The sequence below is a fragment of the Solea solea genome, chromosome 19 (genome assembly GCF_958295425.1).
Source record: "Solea solea chromosome 19, fSolSol10.1, whole genome shotgun sequence".
Lineage (NCBI taxonomy): Eukaryota > Metazoa > Chordata > Actinopteri > Pleuronectiformes > Soleidae > Solea > Solea solea.
Genome location: NC_081152.1, coordinates 2004882 through 2025713, shown reverse-complemented (window position 1 = coordinate 2025713; position 20832 = coordinate 2004882). Strand labels below are relative to the sequence as shown.

The 20832-nt window shown below is 39.9% G+C and overlaps 1 protein-coding gene across 2 annotated transcripts in view; it reads left to right on the top strand.

Moving 5' to 3' along the window:
* Positions 1 to 20832, top strand: part of slc12a2 (solute carrier family 12 member 2) — a 51664-nt gene that overhangs the window by 1591 nt on the left and 29241 nt on the right. For both annotated transcript variants that reach the window (XM_058616612.1, XM_058616611.1), the window contains exons 2-3: positions 19055 to 19174; positions 20731 to 20806. In XM_058616612.1, the coding sequence (XP_058472595.1) occupies positions 19055 to 19174; positions 20731 to 20806 (196 nt within the window). The remainder of the gene's footprint in view (positions 1 to 19054; positions 19175 to 20730; positions 20807 to 20832) is intronic.

The following is a 20832-nucleotide window of genomic DNA, read 5'->3' as shown; positions in this document are numbered from 1 at the left end:
CAAAAGCCCCAAAATATCTCAAAAGTGATGAATCAAATATCAAATTAAACAACTTTATTTTGTTGTTTAGCTCATCGTCATGTTGACACTGTTCACCAGAAAGCCCCAAAAATAACATGAAAAAGAAGATTTAACTTAAAAGTATGTGGACATGTATGTCTTTGAACACATTGTAAAATCATTCTATCAAAAAAGCAGATCTTTTTGTACGGTTTGAAGAAGAAGAGGGTCATAATGTTACGCTGCAACTTTTCTTGTAGATCATTTATTTCTGTGGCAGGAACTGTATCATTTCCTTTCTATGGTGTGCACACATTTCCAGAACTGGAGTGTGTTTATCAGACTCTGAGATGCCTTTTAATTGTCAAGGTTAGATTTGGATAAACTTCAAAGTGGAGCAGCAGCAGCAGCAGCAGCTTGGCTAATACACCATAGCTGTGATGAATTTCTGCACTGGTTACTCATTCTGTAATTGAGAGCTATTCTTATGACCCCACTGTAAACATTAAGGCTATGAATAGAAGGCATTCATGAAATGTTGTGCAGAATCTCTTTTAAAAAGTCACGACCTCAAGTGCTTTTTCTTTTTTCGAAACACACTTCTGACTTTTAGAAGTGTCAAGGCAGCCCAGCTGATGTTTGAGGCTTATACTGGGGTTTCTTTGAGAATAAAAACATCTGGTTAATATTTGTTTTTAACATACTCTAATGCAACAATTGGTAGCTTCTTACAAGGTTTTGCATCATGCATCATTTTCATCATTTTTGACCAAACATCTAATCAACAGTCTGATTAACAATTATTGAAAAGTATTTTGTTGCAGTGTTTCTCGTTGTCGTTCTCACGCTACACAAAGATGAGCTGTATAAATGTGAGTGAATGGGTGAATGGCAAAACTGTAGTGTAAAGCAGCTGTGAGTGGTCAAGACTAGGCAAGTGTTATTCATTTATCAGTGAATGTGTCAGATATCTATTAATATGCCTAAAAAGCCTAATAATTAATGAATTGGGGAGATTTTTTTTATTTCAAGCAACCTTTTAAAGGTTGATGCAAGATTAAAAACTGCCTGGAGTGGTCTGGAGACTTTTTTAGCGTATTTCCACCGGCTCTACTCGCCTCGGCACGACACGACACAGCACGATTAGGTTGCTTTTGGAACCTTGCCTGAGCAGGTACAAAAAATAGTACCTGGTACCAGGTACTATGCTAGTGGAAACGTTACTTAAACCGTGCCGTGGCGTGGTGAGTAGAGCCGGTGGAATTGCGCCATTTGTGTCTGGCTAGTCGCTTTATCTCTGTTTTTAAGTGATCTGTTTAACATAAGAAAAGGTTCTTCAAACAGAAAAAGTCTGAATAGGGACTTTTTCAAAGCATTTAGAAGTCATTCTTGTTTAACCAGAAAATGTTTGTACAAACTTGCCCTGGCCTTGGGATAAATCATCTGTCACAGTTCTGATCATACATCATCTGTGTTCTCGCTGCAGAAAATAGTAGAGACTCAGTTGTGTGAAGTGAGGGATACACAAATACATATTTTTTGAATTCTAGTGAGGTACTGCCGCATAATCAGAACTCACTGCACACTGCATGCCCAAGATCCAGCTTGAGATTCAGACGCTCACCCTTAGGGGACACAAGGAAAAACAGATTTAAGCCACTTAGCAAAAGGTTCACCTAATTAAATTTATGTCTTTATGCACTTTCCCACTGTGGAGACGGTTTGTTTCCAGTCTTCCTGCACCAAAGCCCATAGGGAAGATCTGCAAATTTACATCATAGCACTCGGGAATTGTTGATCACTGCTTGCCTCCATCAGCAAGTTTGAATATGTTATTTTGGGACCGACTGTGTTAGAAATCCCAAGTCTAGATTTAACTTAGTGACACAAACTGACCAAACAAAGCAGCAGTAAATCCCAGGGAGCTAAAAATGCTTGTTTTCTCCATGGACATTGGTGCGAGAGTGTGTGTAGTTGCCAAATTTCAGTCCGCAGTCGGTAAAATACTGTAGACTGAATTGGGCAAAGATTTTATTTGACAAGCCTCTTGTTTAATGGCAGAACTATGTAGTATTTGTAGTATTTTGTAAGCGCTTCAAGTGAAAATGGGGCTGCAGGGCTGTGGTGAGGCTAGATGTTTACATTGATTTGTGAGAGGGCCACGTGGGGCCCTGTCCATTTTCTCTATATACTGTTCAAGTGGTCACATGCTGGTTTAGCCTACATGTTTTACATTCCAGCACTGACGGCAGTCGTGGACTGGAGTTTTAAATAACTCTCCAGGACGTATACTGACTGCTTTTACATACATTTTTTCACTCTTTTCCAGTGCAGTGCTTGTTGTAGGAACTTTTTAATAATTTAAGTAGATTATTTGTTTTTATTACAATTATAGTTTTCATTATCAGTATTTAGTAATACTCTCTGCGGTTATATTTTTGTGTTAATTCAACTGCTAGTTTTGTTAAGTATAGTTAAGCATGTTTTTGTTATGTAATTTGATTGATTTGGGCATAGTGGAGGCATCATGTATTATTTAGATCAGATGACTGATAAGGGACTAGAATGCACCCGGGTGGGCCTATGTTTACCAGAGCTATAGAAGCACACTAGTATTCCCTTTTGGTTTTTGTTTGCTTGCATCGGACAATTATGGAGCCACAGATATGACCACAAAATACTTATTAAATATCTTTGAGACCAGTATTCCGTTCTGTAAACGTCACAGTGGTTCTGCACATGATAATACACTGTGATAGTGTATTGTGATAACACATGGCCCCTGCACTCTGGTCTAACTGACCACTGCTCGTAGACATCAGTGTAGGATCTCTGTGAATATCTTTCTAACTCTACTTTAGTGTCACCGTTTCCAGCGAGGGTGCGCTCCATTTGCTTACCCAGCTTTCCAAGTTGTTGATGGGAACGATAAACCCACAGTTATACTTGGCCACATATTAGAGTGTTTTCCCCACAATGTCACGTCTGGGGCCCCTTAGACAATAGAATGAAATTAGATTTTTCTTTTTAAAACTTTGCTCTGCCTATGCCTGCTGTCCATATTAACCTGGAGTTGTAAATTAGAAATTAAAAGCATAGGAAGGTAGCATTTTAGTATGGACGTGCAAAAATGAAGACCTTTGAAAACCAGTTACCCTTAATTTGCTTTCTGGTTGTTTCTATTTGCTTCAACTCGACCAACAACTTTGAATTAAAAGCAACACAGCAGGTGGTGTAGTTAAATTAAAGTGTTCATACCACTGACTTTGTTTTTGTGTTAACAATTCAGTGAGTTGAAATATCAAGGCTGTTCAAGGGAAGTGTGGAATGTCATGTTAACATTCCGCTGTGAGATATGACTGTGAGAATGAAGTGATTGGGACATAAACAAGATGGCACATTTTACTGTGTCTTACACTTTAGTTATCTCTCAATGACACATTATTTTTGCACTGAACCAAACATCATCCACACGGTTTATGACTATTTATGATTATAGGCGTCGAGTCTGAGTAATATCAGTTCACAAGACTAAAAAGTCCCATGACGTGCATCCCTACCTGTTAATTCTTAAGTTTTTGTCCTATGTATGATGTTGTGATTACAACATTTTTAACCACACAAAGCACAAATTGTGCTCTGCAGGCTGACGTGTACGTATCGACACAGACATTTACTGCCCAGAGCCATTCTATCACAACTGTAAATTGCATGTCCACTTAGGTACACAGGATGTGATGCAACACCCAATGGATTAAGCAGGCTGTTGCTGTATTAAGGATTGTAAAACACATCAAGTGCAGGCTGTTCATGCCCAGGACTTTTCTCTTAGAGGCTTTATTCCCGTATCAAGAGGTGAAAATGTTATCTAGCCTTCACTTAGTGAATTCATTCAGATGTTATCAGTAGTAATTAGCTGCAAATTCCCTGAGGACTAGAGGTTTTTTTCACTCTGGCTCATGAAGCAAATTACTGCTGTCGAGAAGAAGTGAGTCACTATGTTCAGTCACTGCTCTTTATTACTATAAGCCTGCATCATTGGCTTCATGGTTGCAATTTAATGATATGAAAAAGAATAGAGTGTTCAGGATTCTTTTCCCCCCCCTGGTGGGGCTACTAGTTGGCTACTGACATGTGATAAATGTTGTCATTATTCATGATGTTAATTATGAACATGTGTTTGTGTCAATAACTCACATTAACCCAGTGTAAGAGACTCAATTTGTCTGTTTCAGCGTGGAATGATGGGAGTATGTTGCGTGTGTTAGTCAATGTGCTCTAACATGAGCGTAATGCAGAAGTAGGACACAATAGAAAAAGAGAGGGAGACGAGTCACAGGGCAGTTCAGAGAGCACTCCGATTGGCCGTTCTAATGCACCCTCTTTGCATACAGCTCTTCTCGGTGGAGAGAATCCTGCTCCTCCCTCACTTTATGGCCAATAGTGTGAGCATGTTATGGCATAATAGTGCCACTGTATATGGATCTAGCAGACGAAAAGTTTCTGTTGATCTTAAGCTTGGTGTATTGGTATGGGTAGTGTAAAAATGTTTGGGTTCATTATATATTGTTTAAAATTTACAGGCTGTAGCTTTAGTGGAAGTTTTAGATTAGGTCAGTTTGCATAGCTCTGGGTCACAGGTCAAGTTCTGGTCTTGACCACCAGGTAGGGCTGCAACTTTTTCCAAAAGTTAATTTATCGCTAGCAACTAAGCTAACAGGTGAATCAGTGGGGTTTATTTGTTACTCTGCTTTGGCGTAGAAGCAGAAATACTTCCACACAGTGCTTTTCAGTTGCTTTGGGTGTCTTGATTGTTCACTCAGGGCGATTTTGCTTGTATTTTCATTGGAGAGGCACAATATTATCTGCATAATATCAGTATCGGCCAACATTGGTTTTAAATGGAACATGCCAAGATCTCAATATAACTAATGACAATATCCGATTAAGTTTTTATTCAAAAGCTATTCACTGTGTAGAGCTGCTAATTTGAGTAAAGAGCAAGATTAGCATGCCTTCTGCTGGACCACGCAATGAATGCTCCAAACAACTTGTTGCTCTTCTAGGCTGTTAAATTCAAACGTGAACAGGTTTTTCAAGTTTGAACTTCAAACCGATATCTGAATTTCAGATAAAAAGTAGTGACAGCCGTACAGTCCACTCATGGCTGTACCAGTCAGGTTTACCTGGCTGGGTTCTGGATTTTACACTTGGTTGTCTGACCGGTCCCTTAAAAATGAGCAGGATGCCTTTCTCCAGCCCAGGCAGTTATTGCAAATGAAAAATCATGAAACACTATCCCGTCAGTATTCCTTAATTAAGTGAAACAGCTGATGAGTTGTTCCCATATCCCACCATCAAGTAGTTGGTGATGAAAAGTCTGGTGTTTGCAGGGTTGTATAGCTTAGGGGGGTTTCTGCTAGCAGATATCTATCAACTGATGGATGACAGGATTTAATTAGCTGCTTCTCATATTCATAGGGGCAGCACTGTTTGGCTTCATATCTCGGAAATAGCTGTGGACTTTGGTTGGTTTTGTAGGTCACGGTGACCTTGGCGTTTCCATGTTATCAAGTCCAACATTAAAAAGTGTTCCACTCTTTCTATGGCATGCCCACACCAAATTGTAGAATGGAAATTCCACTGTACTAATTGACTGTAGCCCATGGACTTTTATTCAATCAATAAGTTATTCTCTGTTCTGAGTCTGGTGCCTCCACATTTCCTCCACATTTCCTCCACTTTCCTCGATGATGCATGAATGCTTTAGATTCGTCATCAAACCTCTGTGGTTTTGCTGCCTAAATAGGGCATTTGCCTTATTTGGTGTGATGGATGGGCTCACCATGCTGCTAAATTGCTGTTCTCGATAGCCAGCAGCCTCATTAACAGCAGTGTGTGGTTTGGTCTATATTGACAAACCAGGAGTGAAAGGGTGACAGAGCAGATTTATTCAGTCTGAAGTAGCCGAGCATAAACACATGCTTAGATATTGATTTGACCTTAGTTTTGCCCTGAAAGGGCTGAGACATCTTGCACAGTGTCAGTAGGTCCATGACTGTGTTAGTGAATATGGCCAGTAATCAGTGATGGTGGGAGGAGCCTTAGAAGGTGTGTAAAATAATCGAGTTTTACTACTATTTCTGCTTCAGTTTTTATAGCCCCCCCAATCCTGATCTGAGTCCTTTAATACTTGTGTTTAGGTGTCAGTTAAACTGCCTGCGTATTTTGAAATAAAGCAGTTTGAGTTTTTCATTAACTTCTTTATACTGACGGCCATCGTTCAAAAATATAAAGTTTTGAAAAAAAGTTCCTTAGGTTTAGCTGGAAAACACTTAGGTATTGATGTAAAAATATTTTGGATTGTGGATGTTGTGATTTTTCGGCGCTGACGAAACCCTGGGTTTGTTTGTGGTTGTACAGTGTTGCTGTTTGAGTGGTTTGCTGTGAAACCAGTAACCGCTTCATCCCCATGAGAGTGAAGGCTGCACAACAGAGGCCAACTGGCTCAGAGCGTGTCGTCTTTGACATCATTTAAATGCATTTTACATGCTTACAACAAGAGGTTGTTTTTATGGATTCCACAGTGCGTATGAGGGAGTAAGTTGTGAGGGAATGATACGTTTTACTCAGTGTACTACTGAGCGTAACTCTACGCACATACAGACGTCCAATATCCTTTTTATACGGTCCCAAAGCAGAACATTGTGTCCTTCAGAAAAGTCAGGAGTAATACAGTAATGACCTCTGTGATCACATTTCCTGTCGCCTCTTTTGCGAGCACTCTGCTCTGCACACACAGAGCCACTGTGGGCTCCCAGCACTGCTGAGCTCAGCGCTTCACAAAGAACACGCACCGTTTTCACTTACGGGGCTCAGTCACAGTAGGAGCGGGGCGAGGTGAATGTTAAAATACCAAAACAACCTCATTAAAATAAATGGGTGTGATTTGTATAGTGCATTGGAGCCAACAGTGAACTGTGGACACAAATTGTCTCAACCAAAAATCAAATTTGTAGCCTTTATTTCTCTAACCGTTAGCACCACGCTAGCTCATCCTGAGGCGAGCTGCTAAAACAACATTATTTCATAAACCAGCGCCACCTGTCGACTTTCAACAGCCTCTGTTAATTATACCCCAAAAACCAGCCATGCCAAGAGCTTTCTGTGTTTTTAAATGTGTCCTGAAGCTCCACATGTAGCTAAGTACGTCTGCGCGGCCAGTCCCCGGGTTTACCTGCGGGATGAGTCACTCACCCTGTGTGGGTTGGGCTAAATAGTGAAAACAAGGGGGTTGTTCTCTGAAGACACGCTGTTACCTGTGAAACACGGGTGCTCTGAAAACACCCCCATTAGCACTTGGTACTTTCCTCCTGATGAAATTAACCATAGACTGTATGAAATTAACATGGCAAAAAATCGAATATTCTTATGTTAAAAGTTAAAATTGATGTAACCCATTGGTAAATCATAAATGGGTCAGTTTTTCTCATACCTACTGTTGCTGACTATTGTTCTCTGTTTAAGTAATATCACTTGATCAAGCCTATTCTAACATTCCACACTACAAAATTGTAGTATGTATGATTCGTGCTAATATCGTATCGATATTGGTATCAGCCAATACTCAAGGCTGCAATATCAGTATCGTATTGGAAGTGAAAAAGTTGTATTGGGACATCCCTACATCTAAGAATCAATGTTAATGAAATTACTAATGCCATAGCAGTGTGGCCAGGGTTTATTTACTATGTATTAAACTACAACATGGAGAACAAATATATGAAGCCTGGAGAAGATGTCCGGATTGTTGATAAAGGACTAAAAACCAAATGGCGTTGGGCGCCTTTCTGTACTGTGCTCAAAGAAGTTACTATGTGTCACCAGTGGAAAATGTGGGGTCACATCTGGAGCTCACACATTATAAGGTCGTAGTGTGTTTGCTCTCCATAAACACAAACCTCGTAATCCTCACATTTCACAGATGGGATATAGAATGACAGAAATTGTATTAAGAGTACAGAAAAGGTTTGCGTGTGATAAAATATTTTTTACGGTGTCTAGAAGGAAAATGCTTAAATTGCACTTTTGGTTTTACACAGTTGTATTGAAAGCTGCCACTGTTACTGTTAACATTAAGTATTTGTACATTTCACACAGTAAAAAATGAATCTGTGTACTGCTGTGTAACTTGATGAACACATGTTATAGGAGCGGTAAATAGTGCCTTTTTTTTTTCTAAAACAGGAAATGAGGCCCGTCCCTTGTTTCCTTCAATAACCTGCCAGGACCAGAGTAAAGGCTGCCAATTTCTAATTATTCACCTTAAACTGAGGACACTTTGACAATGAGAGCTTCTGTGTGTGTGGATCAGTTAACACACCGTGTGTGTGTGTGTGTGTGGTTAAGGAGGGGAACAGGAAGAAACAAAGCTGTTTGGAGGTTACTTCGATGTGACTGCAGTGGCCTCTGCCGCACGCTGAAAACGGCTTCCTGTGAGGTCACGGCTGGCATCATGGAAAATCCCTTTGTCTACATGTTTACAGTCGGCCTCATGTGTTTGTGTACATGTGTGAGCCGCATGGCAGGATGTGCCCACACACACACACACACACACACACACACACAAACTCTGACTGCTTCTCATTTCGCCGCCACATTAAAATAATTCTCTGCGGCCCACTTTTGTAAACACATGTTTACAAAGCACATGCAACAGAAAGTTGGAAATGTTTGCAGGTGCAAGTCTGTATAGTCGCGGGTGAAGCAGTCCCCGGGAAATCATCACAGTTGTAATGCAAACAAACTGTAGAAACAAGACCTGCTTCCTGTTTAACTTGACATTTTAGATCTTCTGTCTGCAAACTGGAACTGCAGGAATGTCCACGTGACGACCACTAATGGCTAGGCCACATTGATTGTGTGTATAGTGCATGAGGACCATATTTCTGAGGTGCTGCGGAGCTGCTGCTTTGTTCTGCACAGTTTGTTATTTCTAGTGACTCTGTGTATGTTGCCCTGAAAAGACCTTATTTCCTTTTCTTTCCCCTGGCTCGATTCTGTAATCTATACAATGTCGTCTCTGTTTTTGCTGTAGTGTTACGTGCTACAGCATTTTGAGTCGTTTTGGGGGGGCGGAGGGGTGGTGGTTTACATTTTGTGCCATGTCTGTGTTGATATGTCCTTAAGGCATTTCTATGCCTTATGTAAAGCACTTTTAGTTTCCCTGGGTATGAATAGTGGGACATAAATAAACTTGCCTTTCCTATTGGAACGTTTGATCAATAATACCATTATTGAATATTTGAATCCCTACCATTAGTACACTCCGATATTAAAGAAAAAGCCCAGCTAATGTAACAGAACCCAAAACGGTATTCTTTCTAAATCAGTTATTTCTCCTCCTTGGACCACAACTGTTCTGGCTGCAGTGCCGCACACCAAATAGCTGCAGTGCAGGGAGAGGGAGAAAGAAGATACCTATGCTCTTAAACTGAGAAAAGCACATTAAACGGTTGCAGCTGAGCAGAGATCAGTATGCAGAGACACATCTGACACATCTGACACAGCTGATGTGACAGGAGATGTGTGCCAGCAGCGAAACTGCCCGCTTGACTGACAGTGATCGACGGGTCAAAAAACAACGCAACAAAGGATTATGAGCTACAATTATCACTACAAGGCTTGAAGGAAAAGCTGTGTACCACGGGTGATCCATTGTGGTTCCCTTAGGTTTATTTCCTCAACCAAATGCCAGGATTTTCACAATAAAAGCCTTGCTGGGAAAAAGTGAGAGGATTCAGGGAAATGGCATTCATAATGTTACATTACTGCCTCTTTTGACCTTTCCTTACACTTTCTTCCAATACTGCATACATCTATCTTATTTGGAACAAATTTATAATTTTTTTAGAAATGGGCTTGCTTCGAGTTTCCAAGTTGTCAATTACGGCGGGCGTTCCTTGACTGTGGAGTTCTGACCACAACTAGAACGCACGGCAAGAGCCAATTCTAAGTGTCCCATTGATCATTAGTGATAGGTCACTGTAAACAGTGAGGTTACACATGCCTTGTGGGCGTTCAGTGTAAAAGTAAAGTCATAGGACCTCATGAGATTCTGACGCTATGATAATTGACGACTTAAACCACTTTGAATTCACCTAAACTCCGCCGTGCAGCTGCTGTGTATCTGTCCATGTTGCTATTGCAAAAATAATGCTCAATACATGTTCTCTTGAGATTTCATATCCGTATATACAGGATGATGTGACTTGGAACAAGCCTGTAACCTTTCACCGCCACTGTGTGACTTTGTAGTACTTGTTTTTGGTACTTGTTTACAGAGTTGTTAAAGTTTCCCCCATCAGGGAACCTTAGAATGTCCCCTTTTCACCTCACATTCCCCTCAGCATCACTGTTGCCCTCATACATACCCTCAAACACACAGCTGACTGACTCCTCACACCAACCCTGAGGGGGAGGGGCTGTGTTACTTACTTTACTGTGATTCCTGCTGTCTGTTTTTGACCTGTCATTAAAAACAGGTCTTAATTTAAATATATACAGTAGAACCTTGAGTTTTTATGACAGTTTATGATGGTGTCTCATTCACAGTCTTTTCACTTGTGCCATCATCTGGCTGAGCAACAAAGCTGCTCATTGTTTGCAGGTTCCTCACTCGCCACTCTTTCACACAGACACCAGAGTCAAACAGTAATTCGACACAAATCACGGCTCTCTGCAGCGTGAGAGCCGACCGCTCTGCTTCCATCAACAGGCCTCGGTGGTCAGCAGGGAATCACACTCTGGGAGAGTTTCAGTGCAGTAAAAGAATAATGAACCTAGTGGTGGGAGGTTTTTTTTCCCCCCCCCAACAATGGGGAAACGTCTGAGGAAATGGACACCTGATCGCTCCCCGAAGTCACGGACTGAATCATGCAGGCTGGGCGGGGGGGGAGGGGGTGAGCTGTCGGCATGAAATGGCCATCAGCTGGGCTCAAACCATGCTCACCGCTGCCACCACCAAGCTGAGCGAACCGTGTTAACAGCCCACAGAGGCTGTGACTGTCATGACAGCCAATCACTGTGGTGGAGAATTTCACGCACTGATCAGATAATGATCAAAATACATAGAAATGTATGTTTTTCACAGTTTAAATTTAAACATTGGTTATTATGTAACACATTTCTATTAAAAACAATAACACTGTGTTAGCCTGTGGTTAGGCTGCGGCGTCGACGTCCTATCTGAAGTCAACAGGATTTACTATCAAGAGGAGAGGAGGTTGTATACAGTACTTTGGTTTCAGCACTGTTCAGTGTAGGACTGGGCCATATATCCATATTTTTATCTATAGGGTGACATGAGACATCATCCTGGTCTTGGATTACGGTATCTGTGATGACTTTTGCAGGTTTTAAAGGCTGTTGCATTGATTATCTTCACATTTCTTATATTTAATAAATGAGTGAAATACACTAAATATTAGTAATTATATATATTGACAAAAAATACTGAAAGATCATGTAATATAGTTCTTAAACAGTAAAGAAGCACAAACATCCCACAAAAACTGTTCATGAATCCAGAGAAACCCCCTTGTGTGCAGTCTTATAGTATAGTATAGTATAGTATAGTCACATCGTCCAGCCTCACTGACTTCACCCCCCAGGTCTTCACTTTCAAACGGATAGACTGCGTTCATTTGTAATGTAGTTTATGATCCTGCCTCACATTTGTTTGCCTGTACTTTGACCTTTGCTGCTAATTATGTTACGACTAAATTGGATGTTTGCGCTGTTCTGGTATAAAACTCAATTACACAGCATGTGAGATCCTGAGAAATAATAACCCAAAAGCAATGAAACGAACACAGTCTGCAGTTAAATTCCTTTTTAATCAGATGATTTATTTCAGTAATGGCTTTTTTATAAATGTTTTTTTGTTTGGAACAAGGACACGCGTCACGCGACTGAAAATGGTCTTCATGTGTCTGAAGAGCTGGGGCAGACAAACTGACACTCATGATTATTTATGATGGAAATAAGGATCATATCATCTTCAGTCAGAAGCAGCACGAATGTCTGCCACCGCCTTGCTTTAAAAGCTGTGAGAAGTCACGTCCAGTGTGTGTGGCTTTTAATTCAGCAGCTCTGAGTTTCGTAAGCCAACACAATCCTCTGTTCAGAAAACTAAGTGCCTGTAGTGAGGTCTGTTTTTCCGTGATGTGATGCAGCACAGCAGCAGCAGCAGCAGCAGCAGCAGCAGCAGCAGCAGCAGCAGCAGCAGTTCTTACCTCACTGGCACAAACAGAAGCTGTATTCATGTTCTGATTATATTTTGTGTCAGTCCTGATGACGTGATGATGTGTCGTCGGTACAACCTTGGAGTTTTCTTCAGAAAAGAATCGCAGCCGTCTTTGCTGTCTGGTTGTGAAGTTGCACAGGGTTTTTGTCTTTGCTCTTGAAGAGTTCTTGTTTGGCCAAAGTCTATGTTGGAATGTAACAGTATCATACTTTTTTTTAACCGTGCCTTTCTTGGTAGGTCATGGTACAGTTAGCAGTGTTGTGCTGAGCTCTCGCTGCTTTGTCATTGTCGTGTAAAGCCCATCTTTGTATTGCTTCAGCCACGTGGATAATTTTCACTAACTCGTCCTGTGTTGTCGACATTATTGCCTACTTGGGCTGTGTGTGTTCACCAGTGAGAGCTTTCAGCCACGCTACACACAGTCGTTGAGTTGAATTTTGTGCATCTATAATTTGAGTTGATGCATAAAAACCATGCACGATTGACTGTATGCACGGAGCACCACTTGCAATCCCCAAGCTAGAAGTCCCGAAGTTTTGATGAGTAGGAACAATCTTTCCTGGAGGGACTCAGCACTGATGATTGGAACTAATGTTTTATTAGAAGTGAAAAGCAAAACTTTTCTGGCAACTTTGTTTTATCTTAACTTTGTCCTTGAACACCATTGTCGGAAGAATACGTTGTGTCAAAATCAGACAAGCATGAGTCTGACCCACTTCTATAAATCAACCACACAGATGCTCTCTGGTAGGATGTGTCCCTGATGCCTCACAAGGGCGGAAGACCTTGGTATTATTATTGCGTAATGACTGATACCAGCTGTTTCAATCATTTTTTGGCCAAAAGCAGATGTCATTATTTTTCAATTTGGATGCAAAACGCTTGTCATTTTTATTTAATTTCATGACGTCCTTCTTTAGTAGTTAGCTGTGGATGTGCTTGATAATTTCATGAAGTCAGCAATATTAAACCAAGTCTGGGTATAGACCTTATTTTTAAAGGCGGAAATAACAATAACAAGTTTTACTGGCGTGTCATAGTGCAGACATAGTAATGCTTTGGTAGCTTCTTCAAATGTAATGTTTTCCACCACAAGCCAAGCATTTCCAAAGGTTCTTATGGCGATCCATCCACATTCTGGTCTTGTCTGCGGCCGATTATTAAAACATTCCAGTTCCATTTTAGGCCCTTTCACTCAAACTAACTGTAAAAGCAATCCTTGACTGCACATATGAGTCATGTTATCTTTCAGTTGTTGACCTGCCTGGTAAAGCTGGCTGACTACTGACTGAAATAATTGCAGACATCTATTGTCTTGTAAAGTTCTATTTGACACTAATTGCACTTTTCCGTCATACAGTTCTAGCACTATTGAGCTTAGCTTGATTGGACTCGGTTTGGGTATCAACCATGCCGTTTTCCATTGTTCCATAATACCTCCTCAACATCATTTATACGCAACAATGCAGGACATTGAGGTGATGGTGTAATTGACACCAGCCGTGTGTGTGTTCGCTCCAACGCTCCTGAGTCGAGTTGAGCGAGTAATGCTAGAACTATATAATGGAAAAGGGTCATTACCAATTTGGAAATGTTACAAATTTAGTATCAGTTTTTGTTAACATCCAAGGTCCATTGTGTAGTATTGTAGAATTTTCTGTTGTCACTTCTTTGTGGAATATAACGTGATAAAAGATTGGGTTAGAAGAAAAGTGATAAAGCATTTATGAGGAAAAAGGCTCTCTCTATTCTGTGAAGTTAGACCTTGAGCAGAACACGACCCTGAATGGCCTGAAGAGGGATTTATTTTTCTTGCTCGTAGCAGCTTGTCTAACTGCCACAGACAGATTGCGGTAGATTGCTGAGTCACTGTAGGGACACAGTCGGGGTGTTGGCGTTGACGGATGGCTCAGGTGAAGTGATGCTGAGTGATGCTCAGGCACGGCCCCCCTCCCACAGTTTAGCTATATAGGATAGGGGGTCTACACTTGGATAATGTACAACACCTAGGTATAGAGCTATTGTAATAATACCCTGGTGCTGACAGATGTCCATTCATATTCACTTATCTTCCCATAGACCTCGCTGTTCACAATTCTCAGAATAAGCAACACTGAAAAGTATTAATTTGCATTATCAGACAGTTGGTTTGATTTTTTTTTTTTTGATGGTGTCATCACTGCCCTCATTAGTGGACATTGATCTTGATAGCATGCACTCGTCACTGCCGATCAATGAACATGCTCTGCAAAGGCAGCCTACAACTCTTTTATTACACTTCCTGTTCCACTGCTGTAAAAATGAAAGGATCCATAAACACAAGGTCATCCATAACCAGAAGAGACTGTCTGCATACATATTGCATTTTCAGATGGGAGTGTGTAAATTATACATTTGAACATTCGAATGTACTAACACTGCGGCACAAGCACCAAGAAAGCGTCATCGGTTACCACTCGATCACCGCAGTGCACAAATGAGACGGGGAAAAGCTGTCATACTCAGGTTAGGGCTGGGCAATATATCGATATTTTATCTATTTCATGACATGAGACAACATATGGTCTTAGATTTTGGATATCGTCATTGGTTTTAAGGCCGTTGCATTGATAATATTGCACATCACGTTCACTAACTAAATGCTTGCTGCTGTCACATTGTGAGAAAAGATGCACCACAAAAAGTCACAGTAACTGATTGACTTTTTATAATCAAACAAATACATATGCCTGTCCTTAACTATAAGCCCCATGTTCATGCATTTGACCGACAATTAGTCATATGTTTCAACAATATTTACTAACAGCAGTGCTTTCATTTACATCTGCATGACAAAGTTGGGGGTGAGATTGTCTAAAAATGAAAATCCCTGAAGACCTGAGGGTAACATTGAATGATCACAGACTGTTCTGGCTTTCTATTATTTATTAATAACTATATTTATTATTTTATTTTACATGATCTTATTTCTCTTTTTATTTTCTCAGCATTTCTCAATTTAATTGGATCTCTCTTACTCTAGATTGTTCGCTTTTGTTTTTCTCTAATTTGAGTTACTTTTGAGTTAACCTCAGTCCTCATGGATGGTCGTGTTTCCTGACAGTTTTGTCTCATCTCTTTTGCTTTTCCTCTGTTGCCTCCATCAGTGCATTTACATGCAATTTTTAGAACAGACAATAATTCGGTTTCCTTAACGTCATGTTTGTCCGCTTAAAATCGAGCTAGTCTTCATCAGTACCTGAATAATGCGTTTCGTAGTCCGATTTTTAGACTTTTATTGCACTACCTAATCTAGTGACCACCTTTTCTGATCGTATCTAAGGCCCCATTACTGGGCCCTATAGTCACTATAGATAAATGATGGATGACTTTAGTTATCCCTAAAGGAAAAATTACGTTGTCATGGCAACCTGGACACGTGGTACAAAAACAAACACATAATACTTAAAGCATTTCAAAAATATTTGGTGCATCCAAATAGGAAGATAAATAACTACACAATGGGAGCCCAGTTGCATATAAGAGTGATTTAAAAACTGCAAGTAGAATTACTGAATTGACACACAATATATAAGTCTATGTAAATATTATAATTAACAGTAATTGTGAAATTGTGCGATGTGTTGCATTAATACATTTATTTTCATTACTCATCAGGTTGTTTTATTCGATCACATTTGAAGACACCTTTTTACTGGTAAAATAAGAAAGAAGGGGATTAATATGACAAAGGGATTTCATATGACATATGTTACACATGAATTTACTCATTTCAAGCCAAACCCACCGTTCAAGTTCATTACATAGTGTAACACACACATTGTAACGGTTATGTAACCTACCCTTGACACGACCAGTCATGTATAGACTCTGCATAGACTGTGTGTGCTGCCGTCAGTGAAACTGTATTGAACATTGGCAGTATGTCAATAGCTCACGCTGAGTGAATAAGTGACCTTTTGTGTGAGTTTCCATTCAGTAAATGGACACGGACATGTCGCCCTGTTGTATTTTCACAGATAAACACACTCTCTGTTTTTTAATTGAAGTTATTACAGAACAAGAGCTCTGTGTACAGTATGTCCCACAATTCTTTCAAGAAAGTGTCACATAATCACAGTGAGCCGGAGTGGATTTGTTTTCTCTTTCACTGCGTTTGAAGCAAATAGTCAAATTAACTCATAACTTAGCCACTTCTAGGCTTCTGTTGTTTTTGTGGCGCTGTAACCGTGGAGCACAAGCGCCGCTCTGCTCCAACCATGAAAATGAGTTTAGCATGTCTGTGTGATCTTCTGCTGCCAAACTGCACAAGTGGGGGGAGAGATTTACTCAGGGTTAGTAAGTTGTTGGCGTTTTAGTGGAAACTGACCGCAAACAAGTACCACATAAAAGACTTAATTTTAGCTGGTATGACAATAGACTTAAGGAATTATATCTTTTAAACTTTGTCTGTTGGATTGTGCAGATCTTTGCTTTTAACCCCATTCTAAGGAGGTCGCTTATTTCAGATTTCTTTATTCTTTCATTTTCCACCGCTCATAATTAAAGTTCCATGACTTATTTTATCGTTGTATTTTCTTTTTTACTGTGAGGAATAATCACTTTTATGCAGAGCTGGCTGGTCAAATACACATTTTTAATGCACCTGTATCAGGGCTGAACAACGAATTGAAATTTTAGCAAATTGCAATATGGCGAACTGCAATTTTCAAATCGCAGGGGGGAGCAATACCTGTTAAAGCCAAAATGTGTGTCAAAATATAATTTTACATTAATTATTGTCTGGATCTATACACATGTTATTCTACAGACTGAAGAGAACATATTTGTTTCTCACACATCTGCACAAATATCACACTGTAATCGTTTTAAATATGTTTTTCGAATGAAAATGAGAATAAAGAAAAAATTATAATTCCCTGTAAAATCATATCGCAATTCCTGTCAAAACAATCCCAATGAGATATCTATTCAAAATCGTTCAGCTCTAACTTGTATCTGATTTAGTATTGGAAGGGAAGACAGTGGTGTCAGAACATCTGTATTTATAACAATCAAATTTATTGTGTTGCAAAATGGATGATATCCAGTTGAACAGATGATTCTCTTCAGCTGCTCTTAGCTGGAGGGCTCAGTTGCTCCAACAGTGTCATATTGGATTGATTTCAAGGCACACGCATGACCAGGTCACAGTTTTCACTGTTTGGGATTATTGTTATCATGGAAAACTTCACTTAGCATTTGGCTTTATAGATTTTGAGACCCAAATAATCTAATGGGCTGCTTGTTTGGACCCATCTGTGGGTCATTTAGAGAATCACTGTCATAGACCATTTGAAGTGGTTGTTTTAATCATAAAAAAACCAAAACAATTCAAACCGATTAATTGATAATCAAAATTTAATCAAACTTTACTTAATTAAGTAATCAGTCAATAGAATCTACCTTGATCTGAAAAAATGTAGTTGTGCAGAGGCCTTTAACCTTATAGTCCTGCTGTTGTTCCTAAGGCCTAAGTCCCACTGGATAACATGTGTAAATATGATTGTAAGCAGGTAAACACAGCAGCGTATTCACCAATGTTTTAGTTTCAAACCTCTGACGTTGTATCTTATAATGAGAACTACAGCCGCTGAGCAACACTGACTACCATGTAACATCACACAATGCAAAGGATGGTAATGACTCACCTTTGTTCAGCTGTTGTAAAGGATGTCGGAAGAGTTCTGGAGCCGCGTTGGTAGGATTATTTTAGTCTGACGCCCCCCTTTTTTATGTGCATTCCTTCCAGTCAGTGGAAGGAAGATGTGCTGGGAAAAGTGTAGAGTAAGTGCAGAGGATTGTTTCTTAGACATCCGCTGCTCATCCTGACGTTACTGCAAGTGCTCTAAAGGCTGTAAGGACAGTGTTCTGTATACTTAGGGAGGCCACAAATGTCTCTGAATAGGAGGAAGGCTTTGTCTTTTTTAACTGCTGTAATAACACAAGGTCAGACTACATCCCGTCAGTGTCTAGAGTTAGTGTTACCAAGACGATTGTTACTCTACCTCATCTCATACATTGGATGATTATTCTGCTTTTTAAAGCTGCAGTTTAGTCTAACTTTTAAATTAAACATTGTTAGTTACATTCAAACTGTTGTGAAATGGGTTCACACGATGCTGAAGTCAGCTCCACAGTATGTGGTGTTTAGATCTGATGTCACCCATTGACATTCCTGCACTGCACACAGGAAGTGATTTGTCTTATGTCCACACAGATGAAGGCAACAGCAAAATTGCGCTAGTAAAGTGAAACAACATCAAACACATTGGAGTTTGACATAGTTATATTGTGTTGTTTGTTAAACAATATTATGTTGACATGTTGTTATGGGTTTAATCAGCATTCACTCGTGGGTCAAATATGGCTGGAAAATTTGGGGAAAAGTCTCAGGCTATATCCTTTTTAATATAGTTAGATATCAATCTATATCACATGGCTGGACAATATAGCTTATAAATACCTGGATATTTCGAGGCTATATCCCCAAGTATCTCATCTATGGGTCAATAAAGCTGCACACATGTTGTTTATGCTTCTCAAATTTAATATCCACTGTTTATGATCTTAGTTCTAACCTTTCATTTCAGATCATTCCTTGTTTATTTCTTTGTCTTTTAAATGTTAAATGAAAGATATAACTACCCACCATCTGCGTCTTTGGTCCACACATAAATCTAATTTCATTTGTTCTCCATTTTTCAGGAGCCATTCGAGGATGGATTTGCCAATGGTGACGAGCTGACCCCGGCTGAGGAGGCTGCTGCTAAAGAGGCGGCCGAATCTAAAGGAGTGGTCAAGTTTGGCTGGATTAAAGGAGTACTGGTGAGTCACTGCTGACATTTAAAACACATTTTTCTTTTTTTCAGTCATTCCATATTCCCCTTTAGCCAAATATGAAATGAATCATAGCTGTTCATGTAAGTTTTACTCATAGAGTTACAAATCCATGTCTTGGTAATAGAACAATCTTCAAGAAAATACCACAATAACAATACATTTCTGTGTCAGTTTTAAATAAATATATTCATTCTGCATTTTTATCTAACCCTCGTCCGCACAAGCAGCCCATTAGACTTCAGCAATACAAGGTTATCTGGCTAACACGTGTACTAACAGCATATTTCACACAACCTGATAAAAACCAGGAGACGGGAGAATTAGTGGAAGGTTTATTTTAGAGAGGAAGTAAGAGCTGGTCCTATCAAAATAAAAGCAGGATGATTATAACCAGACATGTCTTAATATTAAAAAGTCAACGCTCGTGATTTCTTCCTCAATGGTTTAACAACCAGTCTGCTCCTACTGCCTGTGCCAGCAGCAGTACTTCACACTCATGGGCCACAATCCTCTGCAGAGTGTCATGTGTAGTGTAGCACTTATCACCTGTGCACCAAGTTTAACTGACCGCTATATGATATGAACAAAAGTGTCAATAATATCCAAGCGTTAAGATCTTGTCAAATTTGACAACACTTAATATAGTAGGGCTGTGAAAACACACCAGCAACTGATGGAAATGCCATCATTTGAAGTACCGGCACATAGTTAGCACTTGGAACCGCCCTAAGACACTTGGCTTCACTGAGAACTTGGCTACACCTACTTAGGAATGTATTTATATATATATATCTCACCCTTCGACAGCCTTTTATGATTAGAAACTGAAGTATTTTCAGGATGTAAAACTCTCCCACACACCAAAGCCCATAGAGAAAATCAGAGATTTTAGCTTGTGGGGACAAAGCAGCCGCTTGCATGATGTGTATGTATGGATGTATGGATGGATGGATGGATAGATGGATAGATATTTATTGTCTTTTAAAATCATATTATACTTTACAATATTGTAGACTTCTCGTTTGACAGCCCTAGTTTTTTTTGTCTCGCAAATTTGTCGCACATTTGAAATATTTTTCAAACACTTGTCCGATCGAAACAGCATTCTATCGGCTGCACGATTTCAAATTCACCGCGAACCAATCAGAACGAGTGTTGTTGTCATCGAACAACGGACCGATGACGACGAGCGTTATCCATTGAGCAGATTGCTTGATTGTGTTTGTTTCCCAAAACCCCGTTCTTTTTATTAAACAAGAAAAAAAACTATAAAACAATCACAGACATGTGGAGGGGGGTTGTTATGGAGCTTGTGTGTGTGTGTGTGTGTGTGTTCACCTTCATCTTTGCAGACAGCAGCTTAGTTTTCACGCTGAGCTGCTGTCTGCAAAGATCGTCAGCTCTAGGCCTGGATTCTGATATTATTTCTATTCGAGAATATTAAAAAGAATGTGTGTGTATATGTATATATGTGTATATATATCAAATACTATATTCGATCTCATATACACATGGTAACAGTCAGTCCTTCCTCCTCTTAGGTCCGCTGCATGTTGAACATTTGGGGTGTGATGCTCTTCATTCGAATGTCATGGATCGTGGGTCAGGCTGGAATTGGTAAGTACAGATTTATTTATATTATT